Source organism: Cupressus sempervirens, chromosome 9 (assembly GCF_028749045.1).
Source record: "Cupressus sempervirens isolate cs-2001-9-10 chromosome 9, ASM2874904v1, whole genome shotgun sequence".
NCBI lineage: Eukaryota > Viridiplantae > Streptophyta > Pinopsida > Cupressales > Cupressaceae > Cupressus > Cupressus sempervirens.
In genome coordinates this window covers 798,581,019-798,607,528 of record NC_143126.1, presented here as the reverse complement: position 1 = coordinate 798,607,528, position 26,510 = coordinate 798,581,019, and the positions used below count along the sequence as shown (strand labels likewise).

The window sequence follows — 26,510 nt, the reverse complement described above, 5'->3', positions numbered from 1 at the left end:
ATATTCAACAATTGTCTCTAAATTAGCCGAGCTTGTTGAGATTGTCCAGCATTCCATATACTGGATGGGATTATAATATTTGGTAGCGCAAGAGGGTGGCATACTTGACGCCATCACATTAACATTTTCCAAATTATGCTAAACCGATCTCAAGTCGTGCATTACATTTTGTTTATTATTTATCATGCTTAAGTCATGCATTTGAAATCGCCAAATTGCCTCATAGAGAAGACTTCTGTATTTATTTTCTTTCTTGAAACCCAGAATCAGGATGTTTTCGGCTAGAGTATTCTTCTTGCTATTAAGAACATGTTATAAAGAACCATCATGTTATCAAAACACCTTGCCTGTGATAACATTTTGAATGTGAATGTAATTAAGTTTTTTTTGTCAAAGAGTGCTAACTCATACAAAGATATGGTCAATATATCTCTGAGATGAGGTGCAGCTGCATATGATAAAGAAATAAACAGAATGAAAGCATAACTCATTTATGATGCCATAGGTCAGATTTGGCATGAAAGATGGCAATGTATATACTCGATAAACCAGATATCACATAAGAAACCTCCCCAAAATTCATCCACAAGGGCCACTATGGTCGAGATGGAGGGAATGAGAATATCCCCGCAATGAAAAGTGAATATAATCAGTAACAACACTCAAATTTCAATAACTAAGTTAGCTCATGGAAATCCTTTGTATAATTTCTTGTTGTCAAATCGAGCAGCGGGTGATTAGGCATCTATGTTGCCCATCCAAAATCCTTGGCCAATGTAGGTTAATGGCACGATTGTCATTGTGATCACCAAAGGTCAAAGTGCTAACAGTTAGAAGATAGGTTGATTAGAAAGTGTCCACACCCTCATCAGTTGACTAGCCGACACTCTAACACCAAGATGCTCAGTGGCAAGACAAGGTTGTCCCAAGCCTACTCCCAGGGTAGGGAGGGCCTTTCTCGATGGAGATTGTGTGGGGATACTTAAGGTCCACAATTGGGAAATTAAACCCACGACAATGCTTCTCCTCTTTTCCAGATGCCAAGACTTGCACAAGACAGGGACATCATCTGCTTATTCTCTAGTATTTACTTCATGTTTTTTGTATTTCATGGGATGTACATATTATTACCATGTATTTTAAATTTTGTACTTATTTCTAGATGTCAAGAAATTAGATATAGCCAAATACAAGTGAAATGGTAGTTTTAACTAAATATCATGTGAACCTAGTAGTTGAAATCATTGTTAGTTTCTAATTATGTGGAAATATAATTTACAGTTTCATATTTTCCATTTCATGTGAAAGAGTAGAATAACTGATATAACTGTAACTCTTTTCATTCAGTTAAGATTGTGATGTTATTTCATTTATCTAATGGTTAAATAGTTTTCAGCAATTTAGCATGTTACACTTAAAAATGATAAGGCCATTGAATCTGACCTGGTCAGAACTGAATTTAAACTAATGACATAAAATTTAATATTTTGTGAGCAAGTATAGGTAGTTAAAAACATCAAATGAAGTTATGATGCCAAATCTAGATGGCAGCAAACAAATTAATGATTCAGAGAACAGTGCTTGAAATCGTCCTAAAAGCAAATGTCATGCTGTTTTCTGGCATTACAAGTAGTTCAAAGAGAAGCTTCTGACAAACTTATCAGTCACATTCATAAACTGAAATGAAATCAAACAGATGGATTACAACTTGTAATAGAAAACATCTGCTTTGAAATAGATGAGAAATCTAACTATCAAATCCAGGGAGCGACACAAGTGCCTCTAATTGATACTGTACACATCAAATAACAAATCATTAAGCTTCAGTAAAAACAGGTCCAAAATTGCAAGGCTTTGGTCATAAACGTGCAAGTTTTACATACCATTGATGTTCCATAGCCTCATTGAACCATCCTTAGAAGCAGTAAGAATTCTTTCTGAATCTGATGTGAAGCAAAGCCAAGTCACTGCACTCTGCATGTTGAAAACTATTTCAGCAAAACTAGAGTTGCTTGAACTTCTTAAAACAATAACCTATTAATTGTATGAAGCAATGAACAATCTAAGTTAACCCTATGGATGCAGATGCACATTTCAAGGGCTGTGAGTTATTGATACACCATATAATCAGTACATGGGAAAGGGAACCCAATCCCTAAAACTTTCAACTCCAAAGCATGAAATGAAAAGTACAAATAAATGTCCCTCACAAGCTGCAAAGCATGATTCTAGTCTGCTAATATAGACTAAGGCTACAGGCTACAGAATGATGATGACCATCCTAATTTAAAATACTAAACCAAAAGCTTACTGCTAGTTGACAAAAACACTTGAACCACACTGCCAATATTGCACATGCCAGGAAAACATAAGCCTTCTCAAAAATAATAAAAGAAATTTAAATAATCGATGGAATACATATATTGTTAAATTCCATTCAAAAAAACTTCAACCATTTCTCTAGATGTTTTTTTCATGGATACGCCAGCTCGAGTCCAGGACAAAACAAACAAAATTATATTGAAAACCCATGTATCAGATGAGAGTTAATGGACGCCCAAATTTTATGCTAATGCAATATCTTATTAAATGATTAATTGACTCCACAAACTAAGTATAAAACTTCAATGTAAATTTTTGAAGACAAGATAAAAAGATAACACAAAACATACCTTATGACCTTTCAGCTGCATCACATTCACTGTCTCTTTAACTGAGCCATCCTTTGCGTAAATGAGTTCCCACACCTAAAATACAAAAACTGATTGATCATGTTAATCAAGGTTATAGTTTAAGTTAATTCAACAATTATATCTCTACACTAGCATATTTTATCTAAATAAAGCAAATGGGTAGAAAGAGCCTATAATAATAAATAACGCATGCCGTATTCAATTTTAGCATTATTAGATTATCAGTTCTAGACAAAAATAAATTGTCTGCTAATGAATGTAAATGGTGCCTGGGAACTGTCCACATAAGGTGCATATTAAAAACAATTCAGGCAAATTTTGGCAAACCAGATTTACAGTTTTATTTATATGCTACGATAAGTTGTTTTCTCCACATGGCACCTTCTGCCTAAATTTATACATATAAATTTAAAATACAGTCCTATACAACCACAGAATCCTGATTTAACAGAAAAATGGTGTCTTACTTAAAGAGCAAATATTCCTATTGTACAAATTGCATCAATATAACTGCTAGACATTTTATCAAACAAAAGATTTGGAATTTCCTGTCGACAAATCTATGGAGCTTGCAATTTTCTATAATTTATCCCAAGCAGATGAGTGCCACTTGTTAACTACAGATCTGTCAACACTTTTCTTAGAGGCATGCTTTAATAGACGATGCATATTCTGCCAAATAGCTTACAAAGGTTGTCAGTATGCTACATAAATTTAATTATGATTTGTATCTTAATACCTCAAATCTTAGTCACTGGTTTGGATGCAAGTACGAGAACAGGGTACATGGATGAGTGGTAAAAACTTTTGGGGGGTTTGGATGTGTTTGGGTATGTGTATGTCTACACACATACACAAATAGGCCTGTGAGCAGGACAAAAAATGAAACAGACTCTGAGGCTTTTTATGAGAAGGTGAAGTGGTGCAGAGGTTAAAAAATTAATAAAACCGTTATCGAGGGAGATTCTAAGCTTCTGATAATTCCATCACTTCTAACATGCAGAAAAATTGAATATTTGACTCACGGCCATACATGAGGATCTATGCCACGTGGATTACAAGCTGACACACATTAACCGCAAAGCAAATATGGCTGTAGATTTTCTGTCCAAGGCGACAGTAAACTTGATGAACAATCAGATCACGGTAAGGGCATAGGTTTGGACTGCCATCGAAGCTATCTAGAGAAAACAGTTCTTCATAAAGTTGAATTCGAGTAAGATCTGGGAAGGAACATGAATGCATATGGGGCTTTCTTCACAATCGCCCACTAGCAAGTCTCTTCTATTTGATGCAACCGAAGACGGGACTGATTGGTGACACTGTCTGTAATGAGGAAATGAAAGAACTAGGGGCAAATATCTTTGGAAGCATTCAAGCGGGTCTGCTCGAAAATCGTATAGATACATATGCATTTCTGGTTAGGGTGTATGAAGATGTTTTCTCTCCTGCACAAGTTGATTTTCATTTTAATGAAAGGGAGCTACCCCCATGGCAGCAATTTGCCATTAATATATATATACAAAAAATTGAAGAATTATACAAATTTGTAAAACTAAATCATTTCATAGTATCATCCTTCATCATTGATCAATGTCAAATGCCAAAGATGAACATTAATACTAAAGGGTCATTTTAGGGTTTCTAGCAAAAAATATAAAAAATACTATATTTTAATGATTTTTCATTGACTACACATTTTGATCTTACACATGTTCAGATGCACGTACAAGATGCGCATCTTGGACTACACATCCACAGTCGAGGATGTGCATCCGGATTTGGTACACAGGGCCAAGGTGTGCATCCAATACTATGTCTCACTGCAAATATTCAAACAATGGACAAAAATCTCAACCCAATACTCAGGGAAACTATTAAGTTAAATAAAACACAAAATAGTTGTAACCAAAACCACACTGGAATACACAACCACATGGACATCAAGACCCAAATAAACAATCAAGTTCATTAAATAAGTATACGATCTGGTGCAATAAGAGTTCCCAACCCTTGCTTAGAATAATGCTGTAGTAATGTCTAGCTCACCATGAAAAGAGAAGATAAATATGAGTCATCATAGGGAAGATAGCCATTAAGTTTCCCAGGAGTGAGTTCATGTAAACAAGTTACTAAGGGGGCAGAAATAAGGGAACATGTTGGCAACATCCTCACCAAACTTCACATTCCCCATGCTGACTTATCCTTTCCCCAAGGAAAACAAAAGTACAATAGACTGAAAACACATAATATCCAAAGTTCCAAACTGATTGAGAGTTGTAATCCATCTAATTAATATTCTGCATAGACAATTTGCACCTCTAATTTACAACAACCACTAATGTAAAACAGTGTTAAATCATTGTAAGCTTTGGATGTGTGATTTATTCTCATTATTGGCAAATGTACAACACTTGTAAAATATTAAAATCTATAGGTGTGTACGGTGCATTCGAGGGGGTGTTGTACATACCCTATACTATACATATGGTACTTAAAATGTATAAGACTATTAAGAAGTAACATCGAAAATTTGCAAATGCCAAATACTTAAACATTGAAGTTTTGAATATCAAATTACTATTAGAAATTAGAATATATAAAATTTAAATTGTTGAATCGACAAATGGAAGATTTCTATTATATCACAAATATCATAAAGATGATTAAAATGAGTAGCATGATATGAAAACAAGTACAGAATTTAAAAAATGTAGTGAAGGGAAGCCTAAAATCATAGAAAGTTCATGCGAGAGTGTAGCTTTTTCCACCATACTTCTGAACCGCTTAATTGTCAATATGTGTTAGTGATTTTAAAAATAAAAAGTAGTAAACTAGTTACAACAAAATACTCAAATGCTACAACTTCCATGTTTAATTACAATATGAAAATTACAAAAAACAAATAATGTTTCATTTTATTTCCTCCTCATTTAGGGAGAATTGGGGTGTGAGGTTTGTTGGCATACGAAGTCAATTTTCTTTATCTAGCAAAGAAAAGATTAACTATCCACAAATAGATTCAAATCAGAAGGAGGACACAATCACAAAAGCTTTCATTAATTTCTTCAAAATTCACAATTACATTGACCCATGAAAGCTGGGGAATGCCCTAAAATGTACATAAAGAAAATGCTAATACTGGACCTCTATCGACACTCCAAGGAGCTAGAATACTCTACCAACAAAAGATGTTTAAGACAACATCAACTCGTACATAATCAAAATAGTGGGGAGTAGATATGCCATATTGTGATGTGCACATTTTGTATTTTCTGCATTTTATGTATTTTCCCTCATACTTTAAACATGAACACAAACTGCTGCTGTCCAAAACTGTAAACGACACCTTCTTAATATCACTTTCATGGATTGTACCAGATCTAGTAACCTTTCATTAATAACCAAGAAAACATAAATGGACTGCAGAAATAAGGTGATATGGGAGAATTAATTACTTTTTTGCATTCACAATTTTATTAAAAAACATTGTTTTTTTATGGGGGTGCTAGCCCTGCACAGGATAATTGGGGGATGTCACAGATATTCATGCCTGCCACCCACCCCTTTTAACCTGGGAAATTCCCATGTTTCTCGGATGTTTTTTATATTTTTCCAAAAATTGGGGACAGCCTAGGAGCATCCCCTAGGAAACTCCCTGTCCCCAAAACATTTTGAAAATGGTGACCCCCAAAAAAATGTTGGGGACACATCCATGGAATTCCCTGGTATATTTCTTGTGAGAAATTTGTCTATTCCTATTAATGACTATAAAGTAATAACACCGAATTTGGCAGAAAATTAATGTAGCTTAAATTTATCAGACTTGTAGTCTGTATTTTTCAAATGATATATGTTTTTTTCTGTATTTTTCAATTTTTCCACACAAAAATTCCTTCACTATGTTCTTTTGCAACGGGTTCAGTAAGAACTTCTTGGACACCCAAGTGGGTGTCCTAAAATTTCTTCTAAAATTTCTTCATCCAACCACAAAAATGATTTACAAGGACTTGGAAGTGTTCCTTTGCAAAAATGCCGGTCCACAATCCAGGAACATAGTCTTACCCTTAATGCTAGGGACTGTCATTCATGAGGATAATACAAGAGTACATGTATAGATTATAGTGGTTTCAGGACATAAGAATGGATAAACTCTTCTGCACTTCGAGTTCAACTAGACCCAGAAGGGTGTTTGTGAAGGTAAATTTTTATCCTAACAGAGTTATATTTTGCATATGCTTAATCAGCTATATGTAGATTTCATAGCACTAGGTTATCTTTGATATAGTGATAGAATTTGACATTAAAGTGTACCTTGGATGCTATTGTAGTCTGCTTATTTGTAACAATTTAGTTGTGGGCAAATCTTGATACACAGTCTTAATAAACTCATGTAATGGTAAAAGAAAAGAGCAAGCTGTAGTAATATTGAATATGTTACAGACAAGTAACCTTGACATCTGCAGTAAAGGCAGCAGCGGCCACAAAACGTCCATTTGGTGAAAGAGCAGCCATGTTGTTTTTCAATTGATTTGTGTCCAAAACACCCAACTGCTTTCCATTCTCTCCTTGGAAAAGTCTGATATCAGTGCCTGCAATTTGAGATAACAACTTAACACACTCTCTAGCATTCCTCCTGGAAATATTAAAGCTTAGATATAGCAATCAAAATTTTAAGTATCTGTACAAGGCTAGAAACATTATAACAAACTTACGGAAAACTAATCTTAAATTGAATCAAAATCTAAAATTATAGGATATGCCATAGAGGAATTAAAAACTAAGACGCAAGTATTGTGTGTATGAAATTATCAAACCAAAACTTTTTTTGAACTTTTTATCAATTACTAAAGGTGGAAAACTTGATAAATGATTATAAATTTGTTAAAGTTTTAGAATTTAATTTATTATCAGAGTTAAGTATCTAATCCAAAAAATTAGTTGATCTTATTGTAATAAAGGGTTTACACAGCAATTTATTTGTTTATTGCATTCAAAACTTTATACACAAACTCATTCAACTCACCTGAATGACTTTGCACAAATAGATCGTCAACAACTATTTGAAATGTAGATTATGTATCAAAATATGCTCATGGAGCAATTCCCACTCAACACGGTTATTTGGTTGCATATCAGAGTGAGATCTTCAATGTGTCAATCAAAAGATACACAACATATGATTTTGAGCTTTATGAAATGTTCAAGCATGTATGCATTGAAGCATTATATTTTAGACAAGGAGACCATGATCCAATGGCAAATTGTCTAAGGCATTTGTCAGTTCAAGCTCTTCTCTCTATTCCTTATGGCTATGGACCTGAAGTTAGTGCATGGTTAGAATCGTATCCACCTAACAATTATTTTTCTTTTAAATATCAAAACTTGGTTTGTGGTAAACCAATTCAACATTTATACTTTGCATTATGTACTGCTCTACCACCTCGGTCACTTGTGTGTTCCATACGACGCATAAAATAGAAATTGATTTCGGAGGCCCAATTTAACAAGATTGTAAGTCATTTTTGAGAGAAGATCCTTCCAATGTTGCAAAAGTACTTCCATTAGCCAGACCTCAAGTTAGGTGTCAGCAAATACATTAGGGTATGTCCTTATGTACACAATAGCCAAGCTGGTCAATGAAAAACAACATTGCATTTAAGTTTGAAAATTTAAAAGAGAATATAAATCTATTTCCATGGTTTTCCCTATGACCAAACACAATAACAACTGTATTTTTTTGGTGATCAATGGATTTTTCCGAAATAGCAATTTAAGTTTCTTGCTTGAAAACCATCATCACATCGGAAACAACTCACCTCTATATCCATATTATCTAGGAAATATGGTAATATAATGAATGTGTTATTAACAAAGATCATAAATGATCCATATATACAAGTATACACGAGAATGTTTCTATAACAAACAGAGAGAGAGAGAGAGAGAGAGAGATGGAAATGTTCTAAAGAAAGAGAGAAAGTTTCCATATTTGAACAGAGAGAGAATATGGGAACATAGAAGAAGAGTGACCATTAGAAATATAAATAAATCTACAGAAGAGAAAGAAACAAAACTAGCAAGATTTAGCTATAATACCCTCCCTTAATGATCAATCTAACTTCGAAACAGCAAGAGAATCCTTGGAAGGCTCGGGCTAATAATTTTTGTCTTTGAATCTTTGATTGCCTTCCAACATTAAGTTAGTCAATGATGGCATCTTGCACATTTCCCAATGCACAGAAAACAAAAACAAAAAAAACAAAAAAGAGGCGATAGCGCAAAATCTGAAACATGAATCCCAATGCAGAAAACAAAGGCAAATGCAAGTATAAAGTTCAGGAAAATAATGACGTGTAGTTGGCATAGTTTTGAAGAAAAATTTCCAGTTGATCCAGAAAAATCAGATGAAGACCTAGAAAAATTTTCAAAAACCCTAGAAGGATTCTGAAATCAAAATTAATTGTTGGCAGCATAAAGTTGGAGGCACAGAAAGCGAGGTAGCCAGAAAAATCTGATAGTTGAGATCTCAAAAAACCCATCAAGAATCTACAATGAGTTTTTCAAATTGGCACAGAAAAAGAGAGTTTTGAATGAGACCCTAACCACCTGAAAGAAAAAAAAACTTTAAAAAATGCATAGTTTGCTAAAAAAAGGTGGAAAAGATTTGGCCGCAGATCAGAGGAAGAGGGTTGTTTTGGGAACCCTAGATTTTGTGTGGAGGAGCAGGTTAGCGGGTTTGCAACTACATATTCAAAAAACATTCATTGAACCATTTCCGAAGAAGTTGGGTCAAAGTTGTTACAAACTCTTGGGAACACAGTGGCTTTGTCATAAAGCGCTTGAAACACGATGAGTTGGTCAACGTCTTCCTGAGGCCTTGAGAAAGATAACATTTTCTAGGTTTTCAATTGTGATTACAAATTTGCAATCGAAAGTGCCCTCACAAGTTCAAATCTGCAATTTTTAGAGCAAAAAAGCATATTGCTCTGCACACTTAAAAGTGAGTAATTTATCATTTGTTTCGTCTCTCAATCTAGACCTATTTTCATATCATAATTGGGTTGATTGCTTACATTTAGCACCTAGACCTAACTTACACTTCTAATTAAATCAATTAGCTCAATTACATATTTACATTTTGACATCTTTAATCAAATCCTACATTGCATGAAAGAGGACTTGTTTGCGTACTTCCTTGATAGAATTTGACTTTAGTGTAAGCATCCCTTTATCTCCTTTGGTTTTGTTAATCTAACTTGGATTATATTGATAGTTATGTTTGGAAGCCCTTCTTTCTCTTGTATTGAATGGCTTAGTGTGAAAGTGGATAGTTATTGAATTCATCCCATCTAATTGGCATTGTTAAGTTCATTCCATCCAATTCCCCCTAAACATTTTTGTGAATGTAACATCCTATACCTCTTTCTTGGAGTTAGATCTCTCTCCCTTGAAGATATCCCTTATTTTGTATTATGAATCCAACTTGTGTCCCTTTCTTGGAGTTAGATTTTTTTTAATTGGGTGTTTACCCTCTTTTGTTGAACCCGATACATCTCTTCTTTCCATTTTTTGGAATTAGATTTAGCTATATTTGTGCGGTTAGGTCTTTCTTTTTATGCTCTTTGATATATTGATAATTGTGTGGTTAGCATTTCATTAGAGTTTCCTTTTGTGATCTCTTTAATGAGCTTCATTACATTGAGTCCAACCTCTAGCATCCCTATTTAGAGAAGTCGTAGACTCGTGCCTCTTTTGATCATGATTCATCTTTTCTTCCAAGGACCAATGATGATACTAATACTTTTCCTCAAGATCTCAATCCTATTATGGAGCATAACACTTCTCACTCTTCCCATGATGAAGATGAAGCCTTAAGGGTCCATTTGTTTCGTGGAAGATGACAGGAATTGGCTTTTTCATAACCCGGATTTGAAATTTTTTGTATTTGTTTCAAAATTAGAAAATTGGAATTGGATTTTGTAACTTCCAATTTGGTCACAAAACCAAGTTTTCTGACTTCCTACTAGCAAGAAGGAATTAAAAATCAAAACATGGTTATGTTTTTTGAGGAGTGTAAAAACAATAGATTGGACTACTTTTTGAAGTCTGCCTTCAACTCCAAGTTTACACATAAAAATGTATCTTCACACGCATCTTCCAAGTGAAAAAATTGCAAACCGAAAGGGTAAAACTAACCATTAGGGCAGCCATTGTCGACTCAAGGTGTTCCACTCAATCATGAAGAAGCACCACTTTTGAGCATTTTGGACTCTCTTCATGGCCCACGTATCCAAAAGTCTAGCATCCCCTCAGCCACCACTACTGTGAGTTCTAGTAAAGCATCACCATCGGTGCCACAATTATCTTCTATAGATAGTTTTATTTGTACAAAGAAACACACCTAGAGCACAGACATCATTGGAGGGAAGTGGGTGGAATAGGGATGTGCATCGCCAAGTAGACATTGTTTGTGTCGATTTTTGGTGCCACAACAACATTCTTTCAATGTTGCACAAAGTCCATATTGGCTGAATTTGATTATCGTAATGACTGTGGCAGGGAAAGGCTACAAGGCACCTTCTCATGCAGACTTGAGTGGGAGGTTCTCTTGTTTGAGTTTTTACATGTTTTAAGTTAGTGTTCAATCTTGGTATCTGATGTTGAATTTTGATTTTGAGTGTAGAGTAAATCTATGTCTTTTTCAGTGGAACTCAAGGACTCGCACGCCCCCCCCCAAAAAAAAATTCTCAAAGTACTCATCCCCGAGACATCCATGCACCGGGTACTTGGAGTACCAAATACTCCCACCTCCGTCATTTCACAACCACACCACTACTGGGGCAAGTAATTGAGTTTCTATTTTAATTTTGATTTTAGAATGTCAGTATTGGGTATGTACTATGTTGTTAAGTTGAATGCTCAATTGCTGTTCATGGTGCAATTTTGCTATGTTCAAGTATTTCAATTTGGTATATTATACTAATACATCATTTCATAACTAGCATTTCAAGTTCTATATGTATAGTAAAGACAACCCCCAAACAATTGACTCATAAAGCATCGTCTATCTAATCAAAGTGTCCAAAACAATCATTTTGGACATGATATCCTAAAAGTGATGCTTGAAGCATTGCCTCTCAACAAGAGCCAAAGAGCCATACCCTTTGTTAATTTGAGGTTAAAGAGTTGATCTCATGCTGAAGCGAGGACTACATAATGCAACCACCAAATGAGTGTAAAAAGAACAAATTTCCACGATGTGCCCTCAAAAAAGAAATGGAGGTGAGAGACCTTGAGACAATTGAAGACCATCACCTTGATCTTCCCCTTGTCCACCGTCAACTCTCCTAAGTCATAGAAAGAAGTGAGACCATCGTGGAGTCTTTGCGAACCATCCAAAGAAGAAGCCAGGAAGACAACATCAACCAGAGAGAGAGAGAGAGAGAGAGAGAGAGAATTCAAGACCTAGAGTAAGGGGTAATTATCCCACAAGAGGGAGTGTGCCTAAAGAAATGCTTCAAGCTTGTCAACGTTAAGTCTAAATAAAGGAGACAAAGTGCAACCCTGCTGCATCCTAATGATGCTCTGAATAAAGTTTAAAACCCCTTGAGGAGTCCAAATGCAACAGATTACAGTCTCATAGAGTCTCGTAATGGCAATCAAGAGAGTTTCTAAGAAAACAATATCGCACAGTCTCTGGAAGAAAGCCGTCTTGGGACAAAATCAAACGCCTTGCAAAAATCCACAAAGCAACGATACACCTTCGAGGAGCAATGGCGCACCTCCTCAATACTAGTTTTGAGAGTCAAGGCGTAGTCCATGGTCAAAAAATCTTGCCGGAAACCCTCCTGCCCTCCAGACCGAATGCCTCGGATCCATATCTCAAGAAAGAATAGTATGCAAAACTGTAGCAAACAATCTAGAACAAAAAAAAATTTAATCAAAAAAAGTGTACATAATTTTCATTTTGAAGTGTGCGCATAAGTTGTTCAAAGATGTTTGTAGGGCCAAAGATGTGGTAGAAGACCAAAAATTACAATGGAAACAAATTTGCTGCACCATACTTTCAGATGGATAGACAGAGAATAAACTGTACCATCATCAAATTTTTAATTTCTTGCAAGGATCAAAGTGGTCTTTATGAAATCCTCGGATGCCTCTAGCAATGCACAGACAACTAAAAGTTTGGATCTAATATTAGAAAAGTTGTGATGGAAATGGGGAAATCATAACCAACAATGCAGCAACATATGTGACAGCCAATAGGATCCTCCAAGAAAAATATAGCACACTTGTTTGGTCTCCTTGTGCAACGCATGTCCTTGACTTCTTATAGAAGACATAGGAAAATTGGATTTGGTAAGACCGGTTGTAAAGAATGCAACAAAGATAACAAAATGAAAATACATCTGCAATCACCCTTCAGTTCTCTATTTGATGAGAGAACACACCCAAGGGAAGGAATTGTTTAGAGCTGCAATTACAGGGTTTGCAACAATTTTATTAACAGTGAAAAGTATTCTTTCTTCATTGGCTTCTTTGAACCAAATATTTGTGAGTCAAGCATGGCTAGACTCTTTTTTCAAAAAATTTGAAGAAGCTTAATGTAGACAATGTTGCATTCATTGTCTTTGACAACCAATCTGCACAAAGAGCTACAGAGTTTGTTAAGTAACTTGAATGTTTTTTTTTTTTTTGTAATTTTAATGGGGTATCTTTACAAGGCGATAGATAGGGCAAAGGAGGCTATAAAAAATTACTACATGGGGGAGATCGTCAAATTTGACCCCAAATGGAAACTCATTGATAAGAGCTGGAGCGATCAACTCCATGCAGCAGGGTACTTCCTCAACCCTCATTTTTCCTTCTCATCATCCTACTTGGATCTTGATGAAGAGGCCATAGAGAGCCTCACTGAATGCATGCAGAGGATGATACCCCAAGTTGAGGTGAGATACCTCATTTATTCCAACTTGGACATGTACGAGAATGCAATGAGTAAAGCTATTCTCTTCAAACATGGTCAAGAGGGGAAGAAACACTCAAACCCCAAGTATAATATTTGGATTTTCAAAGTCTTTCACATGCATGATAAGTAGATAAAAATTGAGTATGTTTTCACATTGCTTTCTAACTCTTAAATATTTTAATTTGTAGATGATTTGTAGCAAAATTGGGGTGGAAATGTCCCAAATTTGCAAGAGTTGCCCTTTGAATCTTGTGCCAACCTTGTAGCAAGCACAATTAAAGTTTGTTTTTGGCCATCCACATGAAGAAGAACAAGTTAGCGCAAAAATGCCTCAATGACCTTAACTTTGAGCAATATAACCTTAGGTTACGCACAAGGAAGATAGAGGAAAAACCAGCTAGACCACTTGATTTGGATGACATTGATCCTTGATGTGATTGGACACCACACGTGCAGCCCCCAATGTTAATTGAGGATAAGATCGACAATTTCGAGAGGCAAGCTTTGGGGAAGGGTGCATTTGGAATGGGATTGAATGACTTTGAGAAGGATGAGGAGGTTAAAGATGAGGAGTCATTGCCAGTGCTATCGTCTACATCTAGGATGAGGTCAAGTCATAATCAGTTGTACAAAGGGAGGAGGTAAAGCCACAACAGACTTCAAGGATTACACCCCCTACCCCTCCAATAGTTTTCGTAAAGCTTTTGGGAAGGAGAAGGGGAAGCGCACAAGGAAGATAGAGGAAAAACCAGCTAGACCACTTGATTTGGATGACATTGATCCTTGATGTGATTGGACACCACATGTGCAGCCCCCAATGTTTATTGAGGATAAGATCGACAATTTCCAGAGACAAGCTTTGTCATGTCCCCAATTTCTGCCCTTCCTTAGTGACAATATTTCTAGCAGGGTTGGTCTATTATCTGGTTCCCATAGGCCAGCAGAGTGTAGAGGGAACCAACCCAGGGACTTTGAGAGTCATGCATGAGCTTCCCAAGTAGTTTGGAGCAGTAGACAACAGTTTCCTACAATTTAGGAGGGATTCCTAATTTGTAGGGATTGACTAGGAGTTGTCTAGGAGGCATTTGGAGACCTCGACGAACGTTTTGGAGACTTAGAGTGCATCTCCTATTTTTTAGGAGGCATTCCTATTTTTTAGGAGGAACTCCCAGTTTAGTGACAGTTCTCTCAGAGGTGCACACAGCAGGGGAGTCATTGGGACTCAATTTTGGTTGATTGGGGCTGTCTCCTACTTTTTAGGAGCATCCCTAGATTTTAGGGATGGACTACCAGTTGACACATCTTGTCCGGCATCAGTCATAAACAGGTGACAAGGTCAAATTCATGTTTGATTGGTCATTTTGGGCCTTTTGGGACCATTTGGGAAATATTTTGATATATTTAAATATTTCCTAAGTTGGTGATTAAATAAATTAAAATAAGGTTAATAATATAATCATTTTGGAGTAATAAGGGGATTTTGGCTTCAGTTGATCAGGTACACCTATGTGTTATAGCTCGTTGGAAAGGTCTCGAATTATTATACATGATTTTTACTATCTGTAGACTTTTTGGTGCCTTCAGCTATGGAATTTTAATAAAGTAATGTTTTTCCTATAGCATGGACGACTTTAATTGGGAAAATGTTATTTTATTATATTTTATTTAAAGGGAAAAGTGTAATTTCCCTTTAGGGTTCGATTTACAGTTGGAAGGGGATATAAGGAGATGGAGACCTAATTTCTTATTATCTTTTGCATATTGAAAAACTTGTTTTTGTGAATTGGCTCTGAGAGAGCAATTCTTCATCTGGGACGCAAACCCAAGGTTCTGGATTGGCTGGGACGTAGCCCTCAGCAGTTATTGGCATTGGATTCTTCAGACAGTGTGCGTTGCTATCAGGGATAGAGTACACCATTCTTTATTGTGGATTCAGGTTGCAGATTTATGGTTTCAGCATTACAGATTGATTCTTTCAGCTGGGACGTGATTCCTTGCAGTCTTACGGCTACCATTTGCAGCAATTTGGCATCATTGTTGGATGTAAGCTCCTTGGAACTGCATTGGATTTATTATTTGGCTTTATAAATCAGAAATCTGCCTGGTACGATTTATAGCAATTCTGATTTGACTCTATGTTCTTATTTATTTTCAGTCTCCTCTCATGTTTATTGTTCATTATTTATTACTATTGTGAAAACTATCAAAAAACACAAAACAAAAACAAAACCTTCTGCAACTTCTGTCTATTCTCAAAGACCATCAAAGAAATCACAGGAAAATATAGTTTATTAATTTAAAAACTACAGCAGATCAGCAAGGGCATCTATCAGGGATCTTTCAGTGGTATCAGAGCCTACATCCTGCCAGCCTGTAGGGTTTGTGAGAAATTGTCACAACAGATTTTGGCATCTAGGTATTGGATAAAAAGTTTTGATAATTCATTTTGGCATCTGGATATTGGATAAAAAGTTTTGATAATTCATTTCAGCATCTGGGTACTGGCTAAAAAATTTTGATTATTCATTTTGGCATCTGGGTACTGGATCAAAAGTTCTGATAATTCATATTAGCAGTACAGGGTCGATTTTTGCTCTAGCATGTTAGTTTCAGTTGGTCAGCGTGGTAGTTCATTATGGCAAAATTGTTAAGAGATATAACCCTGTGAAAAGAATGGGAACAATCACAACAAAAATTCAAGCTTCAATTGCAGCAGTTCAATGATTCTATGTCAAGGAAATTTGGACATGCTAGTGGATCATCATCTTCTTCTAGAAGGATCCATTGCCACTAGACAGGAAAACGGAAGTAATTAGCATACTTGAGGAGTATAATACTCTTCCTCAATATGTTAGGGAGAATTTTCATTTCAAAGATTACATTGACATGCATCCAAAAACTTGTCATAAGGTTAAGCTTGCAAAAAAGGAATACCATGCCATAGTTGATGATATGTTTTCATGTGAGAAAGAAGATTTGTGTCAACCTATCCATGTTCATGATAAAAACACCATAATGGATCAGTCACTTGCAGGGTATGCAGAAAAAAGGCATGAAGATGTGTTATCATTTGAGTTGCAGCCTATAAAAAACAAAAATCAGTCATCATGTGGGATTCCTAAAGAAGAAATAACTCTAGATTAGGAGGAGACACATAGCACACCATTGATTCATCAAGTTGAAAAATGGAAGAGATTACAATCATGGATCAGTCCATTAGGGATGCTAAAAGCATGTCTCCAAGGTCTGATACCTATTCTAATTTTTGCAATAATAGCTCTAGTCATGTGGTATCATCCATTTCACATGAAGGTAATGAGGTTGTTGAGTCTTCCTATGATGGTACTCAGGTTAAGTGTGTTGCACATGAGATTTATATTGTGGATTCAAACCACAAAGGTTTTGATTGTGTTTACCGCACCTTGGAAGATGTGAAAAAGGCTCAAGAGACGTGCAATGGATGGTCACATAGAGCTAAGAAGGCCAAGATGCTTGCTGCCCAAGCAAGACAACGCTTACAAGAGGTCAAGGAAAGATGCAATCAGCTTGATAATGCAAGAAGACAAAGAGAGTCATACATTAGATCCTTATTTCTTCCAAGGGAAGAAAGTGAGGATGTTGAGCATACAAGGGAAGAGCTTCTTGAGGTAAGTCCACAAGAAGAGCATGTTGAGATGTGTGAAGAGGAAAAGAGTTATGATTTAAAAAACTCAGTTTGGTCTAGTTTGCATCATGAAATTTATGATGTTCCTCTTTTAAAGAGCCCCTTAAAGGCTCCAAACAATGATGATATTAGTTTCACACTTGATGGACCAGCCACAAGTGTTATTTTCATTTGTGTGGAATGGAACATTATTGATTCTGATTTGGTTAGTCATGCATCATCTACAATAGAAGGACAATTGTTAAGATCATATGAAGCATCTTGTCTTAAAGAGATGATTAGGGAGACTAAGAGGCTGCTTACTAAGAAGATATTGCATTTTGATAATGTTTGGTTTGTTTGGCATACTACACCTTGGAGTTTGTTAGTAATGGAAAACATATCAGTTATGGAGATAGAGGTATGGATCGGATTTTGGGCAGCTAAGGCAGTTAATGGGACATGTTATATTCGTTTGAACACACCCCATGGACCAACACCTTTAGAGGAGTCACCTACTTTGGAAGGAGAGGCAAGAGAAGACCGCAAAAACATTGAGGAAAAGTATGAACATACTTCTGATTTTCTGACTTTGAACAGCAATTCTCTTTCATCTCATGAGTCAAACTTTGAACCTTGGGTTGGTTACATTCAAGTTGAGGCGTTCAAGTGTGAAGTTGATCCTTCCCTACTATGAGTTGATGATATATTAAGTTGCATACCTAGTGGACCAGCCACAAAGAGTCTGTCTTTGTTGAAAATTAGAAACATCTCTCAATCATCAATGGGTTTATCACCTCTTCCATATGATAGGGCAGCGATGTACCTTTTGATTGAAGATTCAGAGTTTTTAAATATTACATTGGGCTTTCAAGATCAGAATATAAGGGACTTCGTTGGTTACATGGTTAAACAAAACATTTACTAAACAACCTTTAATGAAGACACACTAATTTGTGAAAATATAGGTAAAGTTGCAACAGCTGTTTGGAAGAGTTGGAAAAGTATTCAACAAACTTTCCTTGCCGATGATTGGCTCATTTGTGAATTACTAACAGCATTGGTTGTTGGTAGTAATTGTGGCTTCATTTGGAGTGAAGTTATTAGTTGGTTAGATGAAGTACAATTTCACAACAGCAACATAATGAGTATCAACATGCCAGAGGGATGTGTCAGTGCAAAGATTTGGGATCTTGGTATCAACATGTGTTGGGCATTTCTTCAGTGGATTCATATTGGGTTGCTTCACTTTTGGTATACAGATGTTTACATCAGAGTAGCGCAATGGTTGGGTGGAGCAACATTTCTCAAATCGATATGGGATTTAGGAATTGATAATCCTACAATGTTGGGTACAAATGGCACATGCTTTGGTTTTTCTCATAATGGCATACATACTTCATCTTCGAGTTTGTCATCTACATCCATTGATATGGCAGTGGTATCCTTATTGATTGATGATTCCATAGTCTTCGATTCCTTATGGACTAGTGGTTGTCCAAGCTGGAATCATTTACTACTTGACTTGGCATTGACTACATCCATGATTCAGTATGAGGGCATTGAGGAGTGTTTCTTTGCGACATTTGTTGTTTGGCATTGGCATGATGACATCTATGATATCATTCGAGTTGCTGGTCAGAATTATAGCAGCATTGTTAGGTGGTCATGTGGGTTGGAATGCTGGTTTATGGGAGTTCAGTTTCACACCTTGCTAGTTTGCTTCATTGTATGTATGTTTCATGGAGTGCGGTTGAGATACTTCTTCATCTCATTCAGCACATTTGGTATTTTGGTTTGGGATCCGGGCCCTGGTCTCATTGATACATTGGTGCTTCAGGGTCCTAATGAATTGCTTCACAACTTGTGGTTCACTAATACTTATATCAGAGTGACGAAGCGTCGGCATGGTGGTTCCCTTTTGAGGTGGATTTGGAATCTTGGAATCACTTGGATTTGCAGTTCAATAGTTGAAGATGTGGAAGCCAATGTAGGCTTACTAGAGTTTCCGCCTTTAGTGTTCCAGTTTGGTTCTTTCGGAGAGCAATTCATTGAGGAGTTGGTACAGTATTTGATTGCTCTTCCTTCAGGGGGTTTTCAGGAGGTTACTTGTTTGGGTGCAGTGCAAGACAATGTTTCTAGAAGATGGAACTACAAACCTTTCAAGATGGCTTGGGACCCTGGGATCATTCTTGGTTATGGTATGGACTTGCCTGATGTTTGTGGAGTTGGATTGACATTGCTTGAGGACAAGCAATCTTTGGGAAGGGAGGACTATCATGTCCCCAATTTCTACCCTTCCTTAGTGACAATATTTCTAGCAGGGTTGGTCTATTATCTGGTTCCCATAGGCCAGCAGAGTGTAGAGGGAACCAACCCAGGGACTTTGAGAGTCATGCATGAGCTTCCCAAGTAGTCTGGAGCAATAGACAACAGTTTCCTACAATTTAGGCAGGATTCCTAATTTGTAGGGATTGACTAGGAGTTGTCTAGGAGGCATTTGGAGACCTCGACGAACGTTTTGGAGACTTAGAGTGCATCTCCTATTTTTTAGGAGGCATTCCTATTTTTTAGGAGGAACTCCTAGTTCAGTGACAGTTCTCTCAGAGGTGCACACAGCAGGGGAGTCATTGGGACTCAATTTTGGTTGATTGGGGCTGTCTCCTAATTTTTAGGAGCATCCCTAGATTTTAAGGATGGACTACCAGTTGACACATCTTGTCCGGCATCAGTCATAGACAGGTGACAAGGTCAGATTCATGTTTGATTGGTCATTTTGGGCCTTTTGGGACCATTTGGGAAATATTTTAATATATTTTAATATTTCCTAAGTTGGTGATTAAATAAATTAAAATAAGGTTAATAATATAACCATTTTGGAGTAATAAAGGGATTTTGGCTTCAGTTGATCAAGTACACCTATGTGTTATAGCTCGTTGGAAAGGTCTCGAATTATTATACATGACTTTTACTATCTGTAAACTTTTTGGTGCCTTCAGCTATGGAATTTTAATAAAGTAATGTTTTTCCTATAGCATGGACGACTTTAATTGGGAAAATGTTATTTTATTATATTTTATTTAAAGGGAAAAGTGTAATTTCCCTTTAGGGTTCGATTTACAGTTGGAAGGGGGTATAAAGAGATGGAGACCTAATTTCTTATTATCTTTTGCATATTGAAAAACTTGTTTTTGTGAATTGGCTCTGAGAGAGCAATTCTTCATCTGGGACGCAAACCCCAGGTTCTGGATTGGCTGGGACGTAGCCCTCAGCAGTTATTGGCATTGGATTCTTCAAACAGTGTGCGTTGCTATTAGGGATAAAGTACACCATTCTTTATTGTGGATTCAGGTTGCAGATTTATGGTTTCAGCATTACAGATTGATTCTTTCAGCTGGGACGTGATTCCTTGCAGTCTTACGGCTACCATTTGCAGCAGTTTGGCATCATTGTTGGATGTAAGCTCTTTGGAACTGCATTGGATTTATTATTTGGCTTTATAAATCAGAAATCTGCCTGGTACGATTTATAGCAATTCTGATTTGGCTCTATGTTCTTATTTATTTTCAATCTCCTCTCATGTTTATTGTTCATTATTTATTACTATTGTGAAAACTATCAAAAAACACAAAACAAAAACAAAACCTTCTGCAACTTCTGTCTATTCTCAAAGACTATCAAAGAAATCACAAGAAAATATAGTTTATTAATTTAAAAACTACAGCAGATCAGCAAGGGCATCTATCAAGGATCTTTCAAGCTTTGGGGAAGGGTGCATTTGCAATGGGATTGGATGACTTTGAGAAGGATAAGGAGGTTAAAGATGAGGAGTCATTGCCAGTGCTATCGTCTACATCTAGGATGAGGTCAAGTCATAATCAGTTGTACAAAGGGAGGAGGTAAAGCCACAACAGACTTCAAGGATTACACCCCCTACCCCTCCAATAGTTTTTGTAAAGCTTTTGGGAAGGAGAAGGGGAAGATGTAGACAGTTTTGATGTTGTACTTAAATTTACTTATAGTTTTACAAAGACAATTCGTGACTTTAATTTTGCTTCAAAACTATCAGGCTACTAGACATCAATATTCCACATGAGGATGCCATTTTGTACCCAATTTGCATATAAAAATGCCTATACTAGCTTTTTTTTTGTTTACTCATTTACTGACTTATTAGATGCATCTCCTCATTCAATTTTGCAAAAGAAAAAAATGGATTTCTAATTAAACTTAAGCAGTTTTCTACATTGCCAATTTTCTTTGCTGAGAAGTTGTTGAGTAATCACCTATTTTTTGCAATGCGCGCACCCAGGTCAAAATCCCGACGCACCCGGTGCGGTTGCATCATGCACCCGAGTACCCCACAGGAGAATTTTCCCCACCACCCCTGCCGCACCGATCGAGCACCCAGGTGGGACACTGTGCTCAGGTGCGTGGCGGGTGCTTGGGTGCAGGGGCGCTTGCCAGGTGCTTCCCAAATGCTCGCAAGGTGCTCCGAGGTAGATTGCCAAAGTCAAAAAAAAATTTTAAAATTGCTTCTTTTTTTGTTTATTAGGCATGCTAACCCTAATTGGGTGTGGGTCCCATGTGGTCTATTTAAAGGTTCAATAAGACCAATAGACCTCATTTTCATTTCACCATTTCATTTCATTGTTTTGGAGCAGCAAGGAGCTAAGTGAGCAAAAGAGTTTGGAGGAATTTGTGAGAGCTTAGTGGGTGATTTTGCAAGGGATTGCAAGATCAAGAGGAGCAAGAAGATTTGATTTGGCAAGTGTCTCCTCAAGTTCAAGGTAGGTTTTTTATATTTTACAACTTTTTTTGGTTTTAGAAATCAATATATAATTTTTAAATTTAGTATTTAGTTTTACTTTAAAGTTTCAACTTAAATTTTTGAATGTTTCATTCTTGAATCTTGTTGATAGTTGATAGTTCTATGATTTTTATTATCTATATTAATTTTTTCATTGTTCTTAAAATAAAAATATGGCAATATGGCATATGCTGAAACGTATTTAGTATTTAATATTTAGCTTCCATTTTAAATATTTTTAAATAGTAAATGCTAAAATTAAATAGTAAAGTTTTAAATTTTAAGTAGGCTGAAACTAGTTTGTATAACTTATTTTTACTTGGGCTGAAATGTATCATGATCATTATTATAATTTTATTTTCATTTTGTGAAATGCAGTTTTATAAATGGCATCTAGATCAGGCCAAAGTGCAGAAGACAGAGAAATTAATGAGGCAAGTGCATCTGATTATGAGTCTGAGCCCGAAAGAAGTGATCATGGGGCTGATGTACATGGTCAATCTGAGGAAGAGCCTCCTTATGTTGCCCCAGGGGTGCCTTCTATTGATTGCCCTTTAAACTTCTATTGATTGCCCTTCAAAGATTTTGACAAAGTATGCTAGGGGTCCTTATGATCCAAAGTCCCCTCTAAAACAATTTGCTCCAAAAATTACACGCCCTAAACCTTCAGGTGGTGGCACACATAAATGGAAGTATAATATATGTGGCATAGAATGGTTTGGCAGCATTACAAGAGTTAATTCACACCTTTTTTTGGAGTGGCTATGGCGTGAACCCATGCATATTCTTGTCAAACCCTGAGAATGTGAAATACAGAATTGAAGGGAACAAACTATGGGGCATTCCTGATGGTAGTGATGTTCCAGTGCCTAGATCTTTGTCTGCTAGGCAACACGTACAGAATATACAGCAGTTACAGGGCCAACAAGATACATCTACTCGTATCTTGCATCAGAGAGCAGGGACTATGTCACCTACACCATCATTTTCCTCACCTACACACAGTTCATCAAGGGATAGCGGTAGGGGGAAACGAAAAGCAACTACATGTTGTAGTGGTAGTAACCCCATTGCTCATTTATTTAACATGCACGCAAGGGACCGGTTAGATGATCTTGGTGATTTCTTCTTTGCCAATGGCATCTCTACACGTGGCTCAATCTCCCTATTTTGTGAGGATGATGTCCATAGCAGTGAACAAGGGAGAGTCATCATATGTGCCAGCAGGTGACCACAAGTTGAGGACCACAGTGTTGGATAGAACCTATGAAAAGGTTGGGATCTTGATGGAGCAAAATGAAAGCATGTCAGATGGATTCAAGCTACAGCATTATCATGGATGGGTGGACGGACATTAATCATCGTCCACTCATCAAAATTATGGTTACATGCACCGAGGGCCCATACTTTTTGAAGGCAATTGATTGCTCAGGGCATCATAAAGATGCTGATTTTCAGTTTCATATGCTTAGGGAAGCCATTGAGGAGGTTGGGCCACAAAATGTGGTTCAAATTGTGACAGATGCAGCACATGTGTGCAAAGCTGCAGGGAGGTTTGTTGAGGCAGCCTATAGACATATTTGGTAGACTCCATGTTGTGCGCATACTGTGAACAATGCACTCAAAGACATGGGGAAAATAGAGTGGATTAGAAATGTGGTTAGTGATGGGAGAGAGGTGCAGATGATTATCTGCAATCACCATGCATCACATGCACTTTTTAGGAGCTTCGCAAAAAAGCAATTCCTGAAACCAGTTGGGACCAGGTAGGCATCATATTATATTCTCTTGGAGAGAATGACTGAGTTGCAAGAGCCATTGCAACTCCTAGTTATGACACAAGAATGGAATCGATGGCCAAAGTCCACAACAAAGTAGGGGAAGAGGGTAAAGGAGACAATGAAGAGTGATCAGTTTTGGAGGGACGAAAAATACATAGTCTCCATCATTACTCCAGTGTTTCAAATGATCAGATATGGAGATGCAGATTCACCTAGCCTTGGAGAGGTTTATAAGTGCATTGATTTCATGCTTGGGCAGATGAGGGTTGTTGTGCGTGAGAGCGACCCCACTCTAGCATTCTATACGGAGCACATTGAGCCTATCATGCACCGCATGTGAGAGAAGTTGAACACTCCTTTGCACATGGTTGCCTATGCATTGAACCCAAAGTGGTACATACCTAGGCCTAGTAGAGCCACACCACTTCGGAATAATGAGGTGAAGAATGGGTTCTTTCGATGCATTGCCAGGATGTATGATATTGAGATTGCTAGTGAAATTCGCACTGAGTGGTCTGAATTTGTTAGTCTTTCATGTAATCCTTAAATCTTGATTCATTGCTCTAAACTCTTTATAATTATAAGTTTGTTTAATAATTAATTGTTACTTATAACTTTATTAAAGTTATTTTAATTTTGTGTTGTAAACTTTAAAACTTGTAACTTGTAGGATACTCGGATATTACAAAGGTGGATGTCAAAACCATGGCACAAAAGAATCCCATTATGTGGTGGAAATGTCATGGGTCACAGAAGTTAAAGATCAACTCACTAGCCATCCGACTGCTTTCTCAAGTTTATAATACTAATTACTAATTCCAGCCCTTTATAATCTTAACTTTAAGAGTTTTACTTTACTGATTTCAATTTATGATTCATTGGTTCAATAATCATTGATTTACCATTTTTCATTTGTTACAAATTGTACGAACATTTGTTTGTAAATTGTAACTTTTAACTTTGTCATCTCAGGTGTCTAGCTCCTCAGCTGCAGAGAGGAACGGGTCCACCTATAGGTTCATTCACTCTGTTAAGAGGAACAGACTTACCTCTAAGGGAGCGGAGAAGTTGGTTGCTGTACATGGTTACTTGCAGCTCAAAGATCGCAAGACACATGAGTACAAGGAGAGCCCTACAGCACAATGGGATGTGGGGCCAAAGGATCCAGCTCAGATTGATGAGGATGACAATGTAGCAGAAGCCAATGTAGGGCTAGTTGGTGTTCTTTTAGAGGATCAGGATCTTACCCACAACGAGTCTAATAGTTCCAGTGATGAGGACTTCGGTATAGGGGATGATTAGAGAGCATTTGAGATGATTCCATTCTCATTATTGACATTTTGTCATTTTGTTGATTGTACTCATTTTGATATGGCTATGATACATTATTATTATTATTTCATTGTTTCAGGCTATTCGGCTCATTGTCATCATGAGCATCTTTATGATATATGATATTCATAGAATCATATTTGAACAATGAATTTTGAATCTTGCATCTTGAACTAAGTTAATTTGTTAAATGATCATTGGTAATGGTTATGAAGTTTCAAGTTTCAAGTTTGAACTTATGGTTTGTGAATCGCATTTCAATTTTCTCTATTCATTGTATTCAACTATATTTGGTATGTTCATGTTATATAATATATTGAAGTATCATTTCATAATTAGCATTTTCAGTCATATATATTATATATATACTATGCAACCCCCTCCCCCCACTCCCCCGCCCTGTCACCGCACTCCCACCATCCCCCCGCCGTCCCCAAATTGAGGCCCTTTTTTTCCCACACTTGAAACTCGTCCCGACGTCCCCCCGCACCCCCACACCAAGGTAACACTGATTTTTCGCCATAATATGGCCCTTGGCAATAAGCTGCCGAGTATGAGTTTTTCAACTATAGGCAATACCACACAACTCAATCTATTCAAGCAAGCATCATCTATGAGAGCTTGTCCCAGTTGCAATAAGAATATGAGTTGTTGCTTTCCAACTGAACCATCCTATTCCTTACTCTTGTATTTATATGTACATTGTCATTCTTTGTAAGGCTAGAGATAGGTAGATGGTTGAATGAAGATAAAGACATCACATCTGTTACAAATCATATACAAAGCTAAGCAAAATAGAATATTTCTATAACAGTTCTACTGTATGTTCTCTATCTCCATTGGTGTCAAATCCCGCTATCAGAAATAAATCGTCCACGCTAATATACTAGCTCAATCTCTCTGATTGGGTTGACCACTGAACTTTAACACTTGGGCCTCAGATCAAAAGGGTGCATATTTTCACTCAGTATACTCAATATGGGGATAAAGACATTATGATTGGTACTCTGATGCAAAATGTCATACAGCAACAAAAGCTTGCATAAATTTCAGTTTCTTTTACTCAGTGAATGATAAACTGAAATTTGTAATACAATTGTCAAGTAGTAATTTTTATATAACTCTAATAGCCATCCACCAGCTGTTGCCAAAATCTTGAAAATAATTACTACCCAAAACTCTTCTCACAACCCCACATCCCTTGAGAGAAAGTCACAATCCCAAAAAACATTATCACAGTGGCTATTTATCAAAAGTCAAAATCCCAAAAAACATTATC

General features: G+C 36.8%; 1 protein-coding gene across 2 annotated transcripts in view; it reads right to left on the bottom strand.

The window, feature by feature from the left end:
* Nucleotides 1–26,510, bottom strand: part of LOC149541124 (Transducin/WD40 repeat-like superfamily protein) — a 107,873-nt gene that overhangs the window by 47,041 nt on the left and 34,322 nt on the right. For both annotated transcript variants that reach the window (XM_089802121.1, XM_089802120.1), the window contains exons 5-7: nt 7,146–7,285; nt 2,673–2,747; nt 1,884–1,974 (exon numbers count right to left, since the gene is read on the bottom strand). In XM_089802121.1, the coding sequence (XP_089658247.1) occupies nt 1,884–1,974; nt 2,673–2,747; nt 7,146–7,285 (306 nt within the window). The remainder of the gene's footprint in view (nt 1–1,883; nt 1,975–2,672; nt 2,748–7,145; nt 7,286–26,510) is intronic.